The sequence below is a fragment of the Curcuma longa genome, chromosome 2, assembly GCF_044706935.1.
Source record: "Curcuma longa cultivar G26 ecotype Majalengka, Jawa Barat chromosome 2, ITB_CL_G26_1.1, whole genome shotgun sequence".
NCBI lineage: Eukaryota > Viridiplantae > Streptophyta > Magnoliopsida > Zingiberales > Zingiberaceae > Curcuma > Curcuma longa.
In genome coordinates this window covers 5,190,073-5,205,775 of record NC_133862.1, presented here as the reverse complement: position 1 = coordinate 5,205,775, position 15,703 = coordinate 5,190,073, and the positions used below count along the sequence as shown (strand labels likewise).

The following is a 15,703-nucleotide window of genomic DNA, read 5'->3' as shown; positions in this document are numbered from 1 at the left end:
AAGAAGTAAGCCTGTGAAAGTGAGGGACGATTGATTGAATCGCATTTAATTAATAGAAGGAAACTAGCGAAAGGTCAAGAACAGTGAAAAGAATAAATTACGTACGCCAAGTGCATGAGTTTAAAGAAAGGGATAAACAAATTTAACCTCAAATGTTAAACGGTTTTGGTGATATTTGCTGTGTCTTTCAGGTTATCAAAGAGAATGTTATGCACTTGGAGATGAGCTCGTACCTTTTCAGTAATTCTTTGTTGTTGGATCCACTAAACTTCCGGAGGCTGCTCCCCACGAATCTCTGAAATTCTTCCCGGAGAAATTTCATGTTCAGACTATTTTGATATTTCTGAAATCTAATCGTGATGCGTAGATCCTGATCGAGTACATCCGCAATGAAATCTTGACTTGCTTTCAGTTCAGAATCTGAAAAGGCACCGTATTTCTTGCTCAATCGTTTAACATCGCCACCGTCAGCATAAACACCTGCAAGTAGTGCAGGATCAACGCTGAACTCTGTGCTCTGATTAATTGTTTGCTTGAAGAATAGTAAAGTAGACATACCGAAGTGAAAAGTAGGCCTCCGGAGCCGCGTTCCGACGCTCAGGAGCCGCTTCTCGCCGTCGATAACCATCGGGAACTCGACTTTGCTCCTCGGATCGACATACATCGCCGTCCGAGTGGGGCCTCCGTCGAGGGAGACAGAGGCGGCCCAGAGATGGGAAGCGTCGTCGTTGTGTTCGTCGCAAGGCTTGCGGAGGGCGGACGCGCTTGGCTTGAGGGAGGCGGAGAGGGTTAGGCCTGCTCCAGCGGCGACGGCCGCTACAGCGGTGACGGCCACCGCGACGCGGCGGAAGGAAATTCCATTAGGCGGCTTCTGCGGCGGAGGAAATGGGAAGGGGAAACGGAGAGAGCCCATAGCCGACGGCCGGAGGAGCAAGGAAGCCAAATTAACGTGGGGAAGTTGGAGCGGAAGACGGGAAAGTTAAAGCTTGGAATACGTGCCATGGGAAGAAATATAAGATCCATCGATGAAGTTTGCATATTGGTATCATTGTCTTTTAGAAAAAAAAATACGAAAAGGAGTTCTTTTATATATATATATATATAACTGATATCATGTGCGATAAATTCCTGCGCACGGTCACCACCGGCTTCTCCCTCGGGCGCGATCGACGCGCAGCTCGCTGGTGCTTCTTTCGGCGTCGGATTTCAACCGGATAATGGTCAGAATTCGACGTAATTTAGTCGGAAATAGCTGCTCTCTACTGCGCGACCACTGTCGACGGCGATCGAGCTAGATTCCGACCTAATTGCGGCGGAGATCGACCGAGGAAGGGTCGGCGTCGCACGTTGGTCCTTCCTAGGTCGATCTCCGACCGCAATTCGGCTTGATCATGCCATTGCCGTGGTGCGGTCACTGTCGACGGTGATCGGGCCGGATTCCGACCGAATCGTGGTTGGAGACCAGTCAAGGAAGGACCAGTGGCTGTGCAGTGGGGGGCGGCTGTTTCCAACCAAATTACACCGGATTCCGGCCACCATCCGATCGGAATCCGACGTCGGACGAAGCATCGACAAGTTGCGCGTCGATCGCGATTTGATCGACGGTCGAGGGTGGGTGGATGGCGCGGCGAGGGCGGCGGCAGTGGCGGTGGGTCCACAAAGTGGTGACGAAAGGTAAAACTTGTACAAATTTTTCCATTTTCCAATTCGATCCGAGCCATTCGTTCGTAGAGCTATTTACTCGATCGCAGACATTTCTACAACACCTCTAACAGAGAAACAAATAGTTAATTTTGAAAGAACTTATTGTCAGCCTCTTTCAGATATGAATCTATCTGATTCAGAAGGGAAGAACTTGCTTGAGTATCTCAGCTTCAATTCAAACATGGATGCGGTGTCGTGCAGGAATTTATCGCGCAGAATATCATTTTCGTGTATATATATATATAAAATTGATCTTCTACATGATCAAATTTACATGATTGTGCGCAACTCTGACGTGATCGAGATTTTTCGCCAGCGTGGCAAGCAATTCCACGACGAAAATCCTAACTTAAACCTCCAAAATTGCGCATAGAATTGATCTCTTGCGTTCGTCGAGACGGAGAGCGACGAGAGGGAGAGGCGACGACAAAGAGATCGGGATATATATATATTACTTTTTAATTTAAATATTAATCTTCATGTCTTGAACTATACATGCTCATGGAAAGGCAAGATTTCCTGCGTAAATTTTTGGTCAGTAATTGCTATTGCCCAAACCTGATTGTTCCATTCATAACTGACCTACAAATTTGAACAATTTCTGCACGTGAGCCAACAACGTTCTTGTTAACTTCCTGAGAATTTACTCTAGTCTTAATGGCTCTTTATGTACTTGACAATAATGCATTTGCATCACATGCCGAAATTCTTTAATAAGCTGGTCTGGTGGAGTTCAACACAACTATGATCGTTCCCCTTTATTGCATATATTATCTTCGCAATTTACTGTGTGAAGGATTCCAATTTCCCTTAATTGTTGCCTCAGTTCATGCTAGTTTTCTATTTCATTTCCTGTTCTTGAATAATGTTCTTGAAATGATACTGAAAATAACATAATTACAAAGAGAAATCTTTCCAAGAAGTTAGCCATTGCGTAGAAGATCTGTGACAAGGAGAGAAAATGAAGAAGACAATGATGCAGATATCTCTGTTGAACTAGAGTTTCAGAGTCAAGTCCACTTCGTTAGCTTCATCGGCGCCGGCCCATCGATTGCCGCTGGCGATTGCCGCCTCGGGTTCATCGAACTTCGCTGCGACCCCTGCTGGGGGTCTCATGCTGGCGTCCAACCTCGCAGCTCCAGGCTGCTGTCCGATGCCCATCCCGGGCCGGCGCCAGCCATGGTGCTCATTCAGTGCACTCAGAGACGCATCGTACAGAGACTTATGGATCATCGAATGCGCTTGAATCCCCAGCGGCCCGTGCAGCTGCAGGGCTGCCGTGCCAGGTGAGAAATGGCTGACGCCGCTGCTTCCGCCGCCAGTTTTTGAGAGGGACCGCTCACGTTTGTGAGCGTTTTGGTGTCCTCCGAGTGCTTGCGAACTGTAGAATTGCCGCTGGCAGTAGTTGCACGAGAACACTCGGGATTGCGACTCCTCCGGCAGCGGTGGAGCTCCAGAGAGCGCTGGCTCCGGAGCAGATTCTAGGGACTCGATGAGGTTGAGCTCGAACAGGCGAGCCATGGATGATGATGAAGAAGAAGCCATCTCCTCACCCAAGATACCCTCCTTGTTGCTGAGACTCAGTTCCAATGACTTCTCATCGAACTCGGATTGCTGCTTCTCTTTCTTCTTCTCCATTACTACGATCGATTCCATGCTCTCTATCTCTCTCTCTGTTCTGGTTCTTTGCTGCTGAATAAAAGAGGAGCGAGATGCCATGCTTCCATTTATGTTTGGAAAATTAAAGCACTTGATTCGTTTTGCACTTTTCCATTTACGTTCTGGTTTAAATTCATTCCCAAATCTACTTCTGTTTCCCGATTTTCCTCCTAATCATTTTTTATTATTCCAAATCTTTTTTTGCTTTGCATTCAACAATCGATCTGTGAACTGGCATGAGTTTTAAGACAGTGCAGTAATTAACATTTTAACTGGCTTCGAGGAGGAGAACGGCAACTCTCCTTCACCTGGTCACCTTACCCAAAAGCACCACCACAGCTCAGGCAAACATTAATGGAGGCTGACTGAAGAACTGAAGGAGTGACTGGCCATGGCCGATCGATCTATTGCTCTGGTTCAGTATGTCTCCACATCGATCGATCTCCTTGTCAAAGTCTCCATGCAGTTTAGTTTTTGTTGCTCGAACTGGCATCGATATCTGTCTCCTAACTCGCACCGAATCTCTGCTGTCGATCTATTTATGTATTTGGATTATGATATATCATGTGCCATATATACCATTGATACTCGTTTAAAACGTGTTTTTAATGTTGAATTGCACTGTGAGCACTGGGAGCACTGGGAGTAGGGCTGGCTCCAGGGTGTCAATGGAGAAGCCGTTAATAATTGTGGAGATAAATTAATAAATGACCAAAAATTATATAAGTCATTTTAGCATGTCGGTGACCGTAAAATTTAATTAGGTAAAATGTTGGGGTTGAAAATGAAATTTCCCCACCTCTGGAAGCTTCGTGATCTCATCGAAGTGCAAGTCTCAGCTTGAGTTGCAGTGGAAGAAGTAGGCGGGCGAAGGCAGAGAAGCGATCATGGCGGGGACTCACGTTTTCGGCGAGATCATCGACGGGGAGGTGTATAAGTACTACGCCGACGGGGAGTGGAAGACATCGGGCTCCGGGAAGTCCGTCTCCATCATCAATCCCACCACCAGGAAGCCTCAGTACAAGGTTCAAGGTAAAACTGTGCTCAAGGAATCTCCGGATTCCTGTGATCGCAACTTTTTTTCCCCCAATATGGTCATCTTCCGCTTGTTTTAGAACTCCAGATTTACCTGGAATTGGAGGTTTTACGACTACTTTAAACTTTCCCTAAAAAATTGGCCTTTTTGGGAGGATTGGGGCTGCCATTTTCAGGGGATTGCCTCCGACTAAGGTGCCAAGCTCATCAGCACGCTTGTAATGGGACGCGTGGCAAATCGGCTTTTTGAGATCTCATTAATCATCTTCTTTTTCAAGATCAAGGGGATTCCTGAATTCTCAGGAAACCAACAATTTTGTTTGGTCAATAAGAATCTTAAAACATCAGATCAAAGATTCACTGAGCTTGATGACTGAAATTACCACAACATTTCACTGCCCCACTTCCTCATCCCATCTTTTCTTGAAATGATTCACTGACTATCTGACTATTTTCTTATCCAACATGAGAAAGAGGAACTTGGTACGACGTGCCGCAGAATCAGAGAAGTGGGATAGATTTCTCATGGGTGCTCAGTCTCAATCCCATTCATTCATCTGCATTCCTCACCAGTCCGTTGACAATAGAGCTCATCCTAGTTCCATGTACCTCGTCAGTTTGCTTGTCAAACACCAAACTTGAGTGTGATCCACCTACTTCTCATTCCACTTGTGCACAGATATTTCGACGTGGTAGTTGAAGTTGGGAAAGGGAAGAGAAAAAAAAATGGAAGACTAGGGAAAGTAAGAATGATAGAGAGGGAGGACAATCATTGTAGAAACACTTTTTGTACTTTAGGTCTAATACATCTGCAAGTTCTTTGTTATTGATTCTCCGATGTTAAGATGTTTTGCTAATCCAGTGCCCTATTATATGTATCTTTTGTGTGAGAAAAAGGGGGAAAAACTATTTTTTGTGCATTTAATATCTTACCTTCCCTCTTCCTTTCTTTTGATCTGCTAGCTATTTGGTACAGCATGCACACAGGAGGAAGTTAACAAGGTGATGGAGGCTGCAAAGGCAGCACAAAAGCTGTGGGCTAGAACACCACTCTGGAAGCGTGCAGAGCTCCTCCACAAGGCAGCTGCAATCCTGAAAGAGCACAAGACCCCCATAGCTGAGTGCCTTGTCAAAGAGATTGCCAAACCCGCAAGGGATGCAGTCACTGAGGTAGAATGTATCATGGCTGTCTAGCTAATTTCTTCTGTTTGCTTCTATGCATCTCAATCTTGGTTTAATGTACTCTACCGGCTGATTTGAAGGTGGTAAGGTCAGGAGATTTAGTATCATATACTGCTGAGGAAGGAGTTAGGATACTCGGAGAGGGCAAATTCCTGGTATCCGACAGTTTCCCTGGTAATGAGCGCACCAAGTATTGCCTGAGTTCTAAGGTGATCATCTTTGTTTTCTTCTTTTTTCTTGGTAAATAAAACCTTACAATTTAAACTTCAGAAGACACAATATGCACACACAAGTAAATTGTCCTATATTAGCTTTGTAAAGCACCTGTGGAATCTCTGCCCATAGATCTCCAATTATAGCATGGTTATATAAATAAAAACTTGTATGTACTCAATGTGAATGTGTGATGCAACCTGAGCTGCTTGTGGCTGATAGCTACTGCAAATCAAATAATTTATATTTTTTCTCCTTGGGTTGCAGTGAACACTTATTTGTCATATCAAGAATTATGGAAATTTAATTACTTATATGCATACTTTTCAAGTAGTTATTTAAAGATAAAAGGTGGAAATGCACAAATGCAAACTATTAAAACAATCTAATCACACCAGATATGAATCTACGAGCTCATTTGCTGACCTCTGTAAATTAATCTTTAGCTACAAATCTATTCAACTAGTGCTAAGTACAATATTCTAATTTTGAATTCTTTCTTTTTAGATTCCTCTTGGTGTTGTTTTGGCTATTCCTCCATTCAACTATCCTGTTAACTTAGCTGTCTCTAAAATTGCACCTGCACTAATTGCGGGTAATGCCCTTGTGCTCAAGCCTCCTACTCAGGTATGTAAATTTAGGCAAAATTTTCATGTATACTACTGAGCTCAAATGCTATTGATAATCTCATCCTCCTTTTATTGACCAGGGTGCAGTGGCTGCTCTTCACATGATTCACTGTTTTCACCTTGCTGGTTTCCCCAAAGGCCTCATCAGTGCTGTCACAGGCAAAGGATCTGAAATAGGTGATTTCCTAACAATGCACCCTGGAGTGAATTGTATAAGGTGCATATCTTGTTACCACTATAAACTACGTCAACTTTGGCACCCTTTCACTTTTACCAAATCTTGTTGCTGTTCTATATTATCAGCTTTACTGGAGGTGATACTGGGGTAGCCATTTCAAAGAAAGCTGGAATGATCCCTTTGCAGATGGAACTGGGTGGGAAGGATGCATGCATTGTACTCGAGGATGCTGACCTTGATTTAGTTGCTGCAAACATCGTGAAAGGAGGTTACTCTTACAGGTCATAGGATATAGATTATGCACCATGTTTTGATCAAACTTTAATTTTTTCTTTTGAAATTATCATCTCTATTTCTTGTGGAAACCTGGAACATATTTCCAGTTTTCATTTGCTGGAAATTTTATTCTGCAAGATTCAAATTGTCTTCCTTTTGTTCACCACAGTGGTCAGAGATGCACAGCTGTTAAGGTAGTTCTAGTCATGGATTCCATCGCTGATGTTGTTGTCGAGAAGGTCAAAGCAAAAATGGCAAAATTGACTGTTGGACCGCCAGAGGAGAACTGCGACATTACTCCAGTTGTAACAGAATCTTCTGCAAATTTCATTGAGGATCTGATTATGGATGCCAAGGAGAAAGGAGCAACATTTTGCCAGGAGTTTCGCAGGGAAGGAAATCTGATCTGGCCATTGCTATTGGATCATGTTCGACCTGATATGAGAATTGCTTGGGAGGAACCATTTGGACCTGTACTGCCTGTGATTAGGATCACTAATGTTGAGGAAGGTATCCACCATTGTAATGCCAGCAACTTTGGCCTTCAGGTATGCTATTTTTCATTCCGAGGCAGGTCACAGATGACAGAGCTTTTAAGAACATAAATATACAATTTTGACTCAAGTGTTTTGGTGGCAAATAACATATGATCATAATGATGTCTAACATTAAAGCTTGCACTGAATTGGGACTAACTAGTGCTTTCTTTAGGGGTGCATCTTCACAAGAGACATCAACAAAGCAATCATGATCAGCGATGCCATGGAGACAGGGACAGTTCAGATAAATTCCGCACCAGCTCGAGGGCCTGACCATTTCCCATTCCAGGTGTTAAACCACTGCTTCTAATATGAAAATTCATATACCTTGATCATTCATATTGTTAATGTGTTTAAGTTGGGCTTGCCTCTGTTTCAGGGTCTCAAAGACAGTGGAATTGGATCACAGGGGATAACTAATAGCATCAATATGATGACAAAAATCAAGAGCACAGTTATTAACTTGCCATCTGCATCCTACACCATAGGTTGAAGGATTTTGTATATTTGTATAACTGACCATGATGATGGGGATGAGTATAAATGTCCAATAAGACTAAAATTTCTAAATTGCACGAGTTTGGGTTTGACAATCTACTAGAGTTACTGTAATTCAAGTTCATAAGCATGAGAACAGATCATGTTGGGTGGTCTCTTGATTTCATTTAACTCAGAGTTTGAATTCAATTAATCATCTAGTTAAGATTTGACACTGCTAACCAATGAGAAGATTTAGGAACAGCATGACAAGATGTAAACATGTCCCATGAGCAAAAAAAATTTACAGTTGCTCATAGTTCATGGATACTATAGCTCAGACCAACAAATGCTTGAGTCGACAAATTTACAAGTTACTGATCAAGATTGAACCTTTGTCCTTCCATTTCAACTACAACCACAATTGAATCGAGCAAGTAGAAATTCAATCTGTGACAGGAATTGCAGAAATGAATCAAAATTGCAGAATGAATGCTCATTCAAGCTGTGCAAGAATACTGCTTCACAAGACTCCTCTCTCTAATCAACTCATGTAGATCCCGAACAATTTTGAACACGGCATCTGGGCGAGCTAGCTTTAAAGCATTCTGAGACATGGCCCTGAGTTCGTCTGATTTTGGACCAAACCATTGGGCAACTATCTTTGCTATCTCTTTGGGAGATTTTGAGAACTTCCCACATCCATTAGCCACGACATACGGAACATTACCGACTTCCTGTCATCAAGACATAGACTAATTGAGTTAAAGATCTTATGTCTGCAAAAGATAACCTAAATATAGGTCAACAAGTGCATGCAAAAGATCTTAATGATGGAAAAACAATCCATTAGTTGATATCAAATCATTTCAAAAGTTTAAGATTTTTGAGACTGTGCTTGATGTGTAAATTCTATCATCCAATGTTTGAAAGTCTGATTACAGATAGCAAGTACCATATACGAAAAAGGTTTTGTGTTTTAAGCATACTAATTTCCTTAGAATTTCTTAAGATATAGGAGCATGAATTCGCATTATAAGCTTTCATGAAACAATCCTTTAACCTTGACAAACAAGGTAAGCAATTTAAGTTCTCAGGTAAACAGAGTTTCCCACCTATAATCTAAGTTCAGAATGCAATGATTGAAAATAGGGAGTGCCAGCAAGATTGAAAATCTTCCATTTAGTTGTTCATTTCTCTATGCGACAATTCTAGCACCATTTTGCCAAACACTTGACAATAATTCATTTAGAAGAGACATTATAGCAAATATGGCACAAACAGTCGTTTCTGCCAGCAAATAGAAAAAGGTCCAGCAAACTTACTTGCCCTGCGATATATCCATTCAGAATAATAGGCAGTCCACGAATCATAGCTTCTGCAATTGTTCCTGGTCCTGCCTATAGAATATACAAAATGATCAGGTGTTCCTTGGAAGAATCAGAAGAATGTGGTGAAGAAACTAATGCTGCTGAGAATTCACCTTAGTAATTATGCAGTCGCATGCACCCATGCATTCTTCCATCTTAGTAACAAAACCTTTTACCTAGAAAATTAAGAGGATTTAGAGATATTATTTGAACGTTACATGTTATATTTATCAAACTCTTATTTTGAAGTGAAATAACATAATGCGAGTAATGCATCGCACAAAAACATAGCACCGAAATACTAAGCACTAATTTTAAGTAATTTGAGTTTTCTTCCACATAATTTGTCTTTTCAAATTAGATTACATTTCCATTTTCAAAATTATGACTTAAACATGCTTATTAAACAATTCTGGTGGTTCTTTGAGTACTATTGTTTGCTGCAGCAAAAGAATGAATGATGTCAATTAACTAACACAAAAAGACCCTGATTCTGATTGATCAACCTTGAGCTTAATCCAATATTTTGAAGATGGTTTCAAAGAACTTAAGAACATAATTAACTACTACTTCTAAGTCATATTGAGAGTGAGATCAGTCTCATAGGTCAATAATTTATTTATATTACCTGAGTATACTCCAACCATCACTGCAATAGAAATTAATGTACCTGAACAGGAACCTTCCAGTCAATTGACTGCAATCTATCAGCTAGTTTTCTATTACGGCCACATATTATGAGTATCTGGCCAATAGGTTCTTCAAGATTTTCATTGTACAATGAATCACCAAGAGCTCTAGCAGTAGCCTCAATAGGACCCATTCCTTCTCCTCCTCCCATCAATAGAACAGCAGGTAAATCCTCAGCCATTCCTAACTCCTTTCTTAATTCAACCTGGTGTAAATCAAAAAGAGAAAATATATTCAAAATAAATATATAAAGCATTATCAGGCTTTTGGTAGCCAATAGCTATACCTTTGAAGATATAAACATACATTGTGGGAAGGTCAGGCTTTTAGCAGCAAATTGATGCCATCAGACACAAATAAACAATGTGATTATTAGAACAATAGTCCCACATGGACTAAATCTAGTCTTGTTTTGATAGAATATATAAGCAGTGAGACACAGCTCTTGCAATGAGTTCCTTTGTCCACCTTAACCTCTAACTTCTAACTCGATCCAAAGAGGACACCTTATTCGTCCCACAGTTGCTGCCAACCCTTCTTTCCGCCTCCCTTGTCGCTACAGCATTACCACATGATACTGTAGCTCTAATAGTGTAGATGCTCTAGTTACAATATTACACTAACTGAAGGTCTATTAATCTGATACCTCTATATTACTATTGTGATCAATCTGTTGTTAATGGAGCCGTTGTTTTATTCCTTGTGGAACAACAGTTCATCTTAACAATTCAATTTATCCTTCTCATTGTCTTGGATGACAAACTTCATCCAATGGAAGATGAATATACATCATTCTATTTTTAAAGGAATTTGAGATTAATGATTGTACAATATTTCTTCTGTTTATAAATTTTACAAATAAATCTCTCTTCGACAAGATAGTTGGTCTATGCAAGAGCAAAAGAAGTGGGAGCAATCCATTGGTCATCATTTTCAGTGACAAAGTTGTGGATGATGATTATATATATGACTAAAAAAATTTTGCCATGAAATTTGGTCACACTATTATATGATACTATAAAATACTGATTAATAACAAAAAAATTTGTCACTAATGACACATGTATGCATGGATCAATAAATACTATCATTAATAGTTTTAACTTAAAAGACTTAAAGCGATGAATATACAAAATAAATTAGTTGCCAAAAAACTTCCTTTCAATGGCTGATCAATTGTTTATGTGTTTGACAAATTATCAATTTTTATTGACAATTTTTTTTATCATTAACACACTTCTTATTGTGCAAGTTGCAATCTACATTGTCAACAATCTAGTCTTTTATGAGTGATTGTATAAGAGATGTTGTGATTACTAACAGACATTTACTCCATTAAAGTTTTTAATTTCTTGCTTTGTCTATGAGTTCTGAGTTGAGCATGATTGATACCTATTTTCTAGCTTGAGTTATAATGCTGAAAGAATTCACAAAATAACAGTCCCACATGAATTATTTTATCTCTTGTTTTCTATTACTAAATTATACAAGGTGTGCCAGCAACCTCTGATGATGAATTCCATTGCACTTCAACTATAGATATGTAAAACCTAAAAAGAGGATGATTGTTAAATGGAAAATGAAGATTTTAGTAGAAAGCACCTTCGGTCGCACTGGCTTAACAAATGAAGGGCGCACAGGAAGTCCATAGATCTTGATCTGGGAAGGCTGAAGTCCTGCTTTTAATGCCCTCTTTGCCACTTCAGAAGAAGGGCAATAGCATCTTGTTACAAGCCTATGGAACCTAAGATCACAACAAAAGTAACATAATCACATCATGAAGAAAAAGCAGTACAACAACAACAACCAAGTAACAGATGCAAATTAATAATGCTTACCATGTTGGATGGCATGTGCTTAGATCTGTCACAACAGTGGTAAAGATGATCCTCTTCAAGAGACCTCTTGCCTTCAAGATTCTAAGGGGAACATGTTGCATTAATGGATGTACACTAATAATAATATCCGGTTGGTACTTCATTAGCCCTTTTGCAACTTCTCTATGGATGAACAAAAAGTATTTAAGTTAGAGGAAAAGGAACAGGGAAAGGACAATAGAAAATTTTTGAGCTATTTTTCATATCAACTCAATCATAAAGATTAAAATTTTTTATTGATAATAAATAGTATATTTTTGGTAATAAATTTAATTCTCTTAAGGAAAACTAGATCACTTTTTAAAAAACTGGAACAAACCAAAACCTGGTACCATATACTTAGTCAAAAGTCTATCTAAAGTTCATTATGTGTAACAAATAACAACACTTGACATGTGATTAAAGTCACAAATATCCCATTGAACCTCTGAAGGACTTCATGGTGTAGTAAATTTATACAGCAGTACAAAGATTCAAATTCACTCCTTTTTTTTGTTTGACTGTCAGCATATCTTTACACAACCACTTTAAATTGAAGTGGAAAAAGGAGAGAATTGAGGTAGTATCAACACTTTTTAGCATTTTAGAACTTAAATTAATGTCACACCCATGTGAACATTGATTTTGTATTATTATTTATTACTTAAAACCAAAAAGGATCAAGTCAAGCCATGTAGCACTTGTATACCTGTTTCTATCGGATTTCATTGTTCATATGTTTACTTTGTCAAAAATATTATGATTACTACTTATTAATGTAGTCTGGCAGAGAAAAGATTCAATTCTACATGATATCTACTCAGCACTAAACGCATTGGCAGTTAAAAATCTGTTTTTTTTTTAAAAACATTTTCAAAAGAAAGAAAACAAATGTCAGGGGGAAAATACGTAGAAAACTCTCACCTAGCTATAAACGTAGAAGTTGCTGCAAAGTGTGGTTGATGCACCAAGCGAGGGGCGCTGCCGTAGTATGTCATTTTCCACAAGGCACCATGCTTCACCAAGAAGTTATAGCTCCTAGGAAGTTGGTTAAAAGGCCAGGGCGTGTGTTCTGTCCACAAATCCGTCACAAACACCTGCATCAGAATTAGGCAAGTAATGATTCTGATATACACGAACTTTTACTATGACCAGAACAAACAAGGGGGAAAAGGATCTGAGAAGACAAAACAATGCGACAATCCACTACCTGATACTCGTCCCCGAACTCCTCGTTGAAGGCAGCCTTAATGGCCTCGGCCGACGCCCTATGACCGCCACCGGTGTCACTCATCAAGATCAAAACTTTCTTCGGCTTATCGCCCTCCACCACCCCTTTCAAGGGATCTTCATCATCCTCCACCACTCCAGGGTCGTCAATGTCGACCCGGTTCTCCTCATTCGAGAGGCCGAGCGAGGCAAGCCCAATCGCGGCGCGGCGCTCGCAGTGGGTCTGCACGAACCGGTTGAACTCGCTCCAGAGTCGATGGAGCTTGGAGGGCGGCTGGGAGGCTGCGGCCGCGCAGAGCGCGGCGCCGGCGGACGGACGGCGGAGAGCGCAAGAGGAGTTGAGGCGCGCGGAAGAGTCGGTGTCAGGGAGCAGGGGAAGGAACGAGTCGAGGTGGAGGGGCAGGGGGAGAGGGAGGAGGAGGCGGAGTCGGAGGAGATTGGGGGGATCTTGAGCGACGGCAGACGGCGGCATGAGGGCAGATTGGGGGACGGCGAGTCGGAAGGAACATGGCAAGCTTTATTTTATTCGATTTACGGTGCGTGCGTTTTGCTTTTACACTGAAGAAGGATGAAATTATCGCTAAAAATTAAAAACGTGATAAAATCAAAGTTACCAAAAAAGGTAATTACCAAATCTAATTGGTTTCGATTGGAGATTTTATTTTATTTTTCCTTCTCTAAACCAATAAACTAAATCCCACTCCCTTAAATTTCCTTTTGCTTTTGTTGCAAAGCTCGACACTCATTGTGCCCCTTTTGTATTCGAAAAATATGACATTAGAATTGAAGATTTTAGAATTTTATATAATCTAATCTAAAATTGAGAAAGAAAAATATGACATTTTTCTTCTGCAAGGTAGAATCCACATAGTCTGAGTTGGATTGACCATTTGATAGATAAATAAAACTACAGTTGAAGTGGATAAAGATCTGACCCTTGAAACATAGTTGAGTTGATTACGATAAAACAAAATATAATGTCTTGAATTTCATCGAAGTCAATATAAATCTTTTTCCGTATTAGCCAATTGCAACGTCTTCTCACATATGATCGTGAACCTTTGTATTCAAAAACTATGACATTAGGATTGAAGATTTTAGAATTTGATACAATTTAAAATTGGAAAAAAGGAATTTAGTCTCCGGGATATAATTGAGTTTGTTACGACGAAACATAATAATTGAAGTAGATAAGAATCGTATCTCGATAAAGTCAAAGTAATACCTTTCTTCGCGATAATCAATTGCAATATCTCGATTTACTTCATCATACTCGTAGGGCCATCGCCACAAACTATAACTCGAGCGCAATGGAAGCTCAGGCCTTTCGCCAATCCGTTGGATTCCAAAGCTCAAAACCAGAGCCTTTTGGCGCATCAATGACGATCGAGAGAGCAAAGAGGTATGCCCTGCCTGCTCTTGGCCTGGCCTGCGAGGACTCAGACACTGTCCTGAAGAAGTACAATGGGTACTCGAATGTATTCATCGAAGCTTTCGAGGACGAAGGAGATCATGATGATGATGATACCTGGGACTCGTACAGGGAGGGTGGTGGAGACTTCCCGGCCATGGAGGACCTGCGCAAGTACGACGGCCGATTCGCCGTGAGTGGAAGCCCGCCCACATGACGCTTAGGGCAATGATTTGAGGATCCTGAGGCTCTGCCTCTGGGAATTTGCTTCGGTCACCAAGTGACGAAGGAATCGCAGGGCTGGTCGATCGACGAGATGCTTTCTTTTCATGGCTAGCCTAGCTGATGCTGTGCATTGTCCTTCTTCTTCTTCTTCCTTCTTTTCTTGTAGGTATTGTGTCGAGCACTTGGTGGGCAGGTGGGGAAGGCTGGTGGAGGGTGGGACATTGGGATCAGGAAGGTGGCCATGGCGGACGACGCTGAGAACTGCCCAAGTTTTTGGAACTGTGAGAATATTTGAATGCCACCAAGTCGTTCCTAACATTGGTCCTGAGGTATAGAGGTATAATTGAATGGGTGATTCATATTTAAAATTAATTTTAATGAAGTCTACTTTCTTCCATCGATCTAATTATAATTTTTTGATTTACCTTCTCATACATGATCGAAATCGACTGTGTAAAACCACTAAATAGCGGATTTCACTTTTACAGAAAAAAAATACGTATTAGGCATTCAAGGCCACCCGGATTTACTCCACAGCCTCGTACATCGTCCAAAAAAAAACGATTTGTGAAATTAAAAAGCTGAACAAAATAAATTCGAACCCTTAATATTAAGAACAGTAGTTAACATTCAAAGATATATTTTTCTTTTAAAATTAACTAATGAGACTAATAATTAATTAACAATGAAATTTAAGCTTCGTAAAGAGTTTTTTATTATAGAAAAAATAGTAAATTTTTACTAACTTTTATTTAGAACTATAAAAAAATTTTATTTAATCTTCTCAATATGGAACATCAAATATATAAAAATGTACTATTCTTTTCACAATCAAAAAATCTTCCTAAAAATCTCATTGTTAATTAATTATTATTGACCCCACTCACATGATTAATTTCGAAAGAAAAAATAATTTTAAATTTTCACTACTATTCCTTAAATTAAAAACCACAAACCTCAAGCACAAAATGATTCAAACTTTTTTGTTCAACTTGTTGATTTCACAAACCTCTTCAAAACCTTACATTG

At 40.2% G+C, this 15,703-nt stretch overlaps 4 protein-coding genes and 1 pseudogene across 5 annotated transcripts; 2 read left to right on the top strand and 3 right to left on the bottom strand.

The window, feature by feature from the left end:
* Nucleotides 1-187: 187 nt before the first annotated feature.
* Nucleotides 188-913, bottom strand: LOC141821464 (fatty-acid-binding protein 1-like). The gene has a single exon (XM_074708889.1). The coding sequence runs from the start codon at nucleotides 911-913 to the stop codon at nucleotides 188-190; it is 726 nt and encodes a 241-aa protein (XP_074564990.1).
* A 1,787-nt stretch (nucleotides 914-2,700) lies between these two features.
* LOC141821463 (uncharacterized) lies at nucleotides 2,701-3,342 on the bottom strand. Its single transcript, XM_074708888.1, has one exon. It carries the CDS (start codon nucleotides 3,340-3,342, stop codon nucleotides 2,701-2,703), a length of 642 nt encoding a protein of 213 aa, XP_074564989.1.
* An 846-nt stretch (nucleotides 3,343-4,188) lies between these two features.
* On the top strand, nucleotides 4,189-8,084 carry LOC141820631 (NADP-dependent glyceraldehyde-3-phosphate dehydrogenase). The gene is made up of 9 exons (XM_074707989.1): nucleotides 4,189-4,395; nucleotides 5,375-5,568; nucleotides 5,661-5,789; nucleotides 6,301-6,420; nucleotides 6,503-6,639; nucleotides 6,726-6,881; nucleotides 7,046-7,424; nucleotides 7,588-7,704; nucleotides 7,795-8,084. Exons 1-9 carry the CDS (start codon nucleotides 4,251-4,253, stop codon nucleotides 7,906-7,908), a joined length of 1,491 nt encoding a protein of 496 aa, XP_074564090.1. The 5' UTR covers nucleotides 4,189-4,250; the 3' UTR covers nucleotides 7,909-8,084.
* Nucleotides 8,085-8,266: 182 nt separating this feature from the next.
* On the bottom strand, nucleotides 8,267-13,519 carry LOC141819335 (putative monogalactosyldiacylglycerol synthase 1, chloroplastic). Of its 2 annotated transcripts, none has more exons than XM_074706667.1 (8): nucleotides 13,019-13,519; nucleotides 12,733-12,905; nucleotides 11,791-11,952; nucleotides 11,555-11,696; nucleotides 9,933-10,157; nucleotides 9,376-9,438; nucleotides 9,218-9,292; nucleotides 8,267-8,629 (listed from the first exon to the last, which is right to left on the bottom strand). In XM_074706667.1, exons 1-8 carry the CDS (start codon nucleotides 13,508-13,510, stop codon nucleotides 8,393-8,395), a joined length of 1,569 nt encoding a protein of 522 aa, XP_074562768.1. In that variant the 5' UTR covers nucleotides 13,511-13,519; the 3' UTR covers nucleotides 8,267-8,392. The 2 variants fall into 2 exon arrangements, with proteins under 2 accessions (XP_074562768.1, XP_074562774.1); XM_074706673.1 differs by having other exon boundaries at nucleotides 11,791-11,871.
* An 898-nt stretch (nucleotides 13,520-14,417) lies between these two features.
* Nucleotides 14,418-14,969, top strand: LOC141821462 (gamma-glutamyl peptidase 3-like; annotated as a pseudogene).
* The last annotated feature ends 734 nt before the right edge of the window (nucleotides 14,970-15,703 follow it).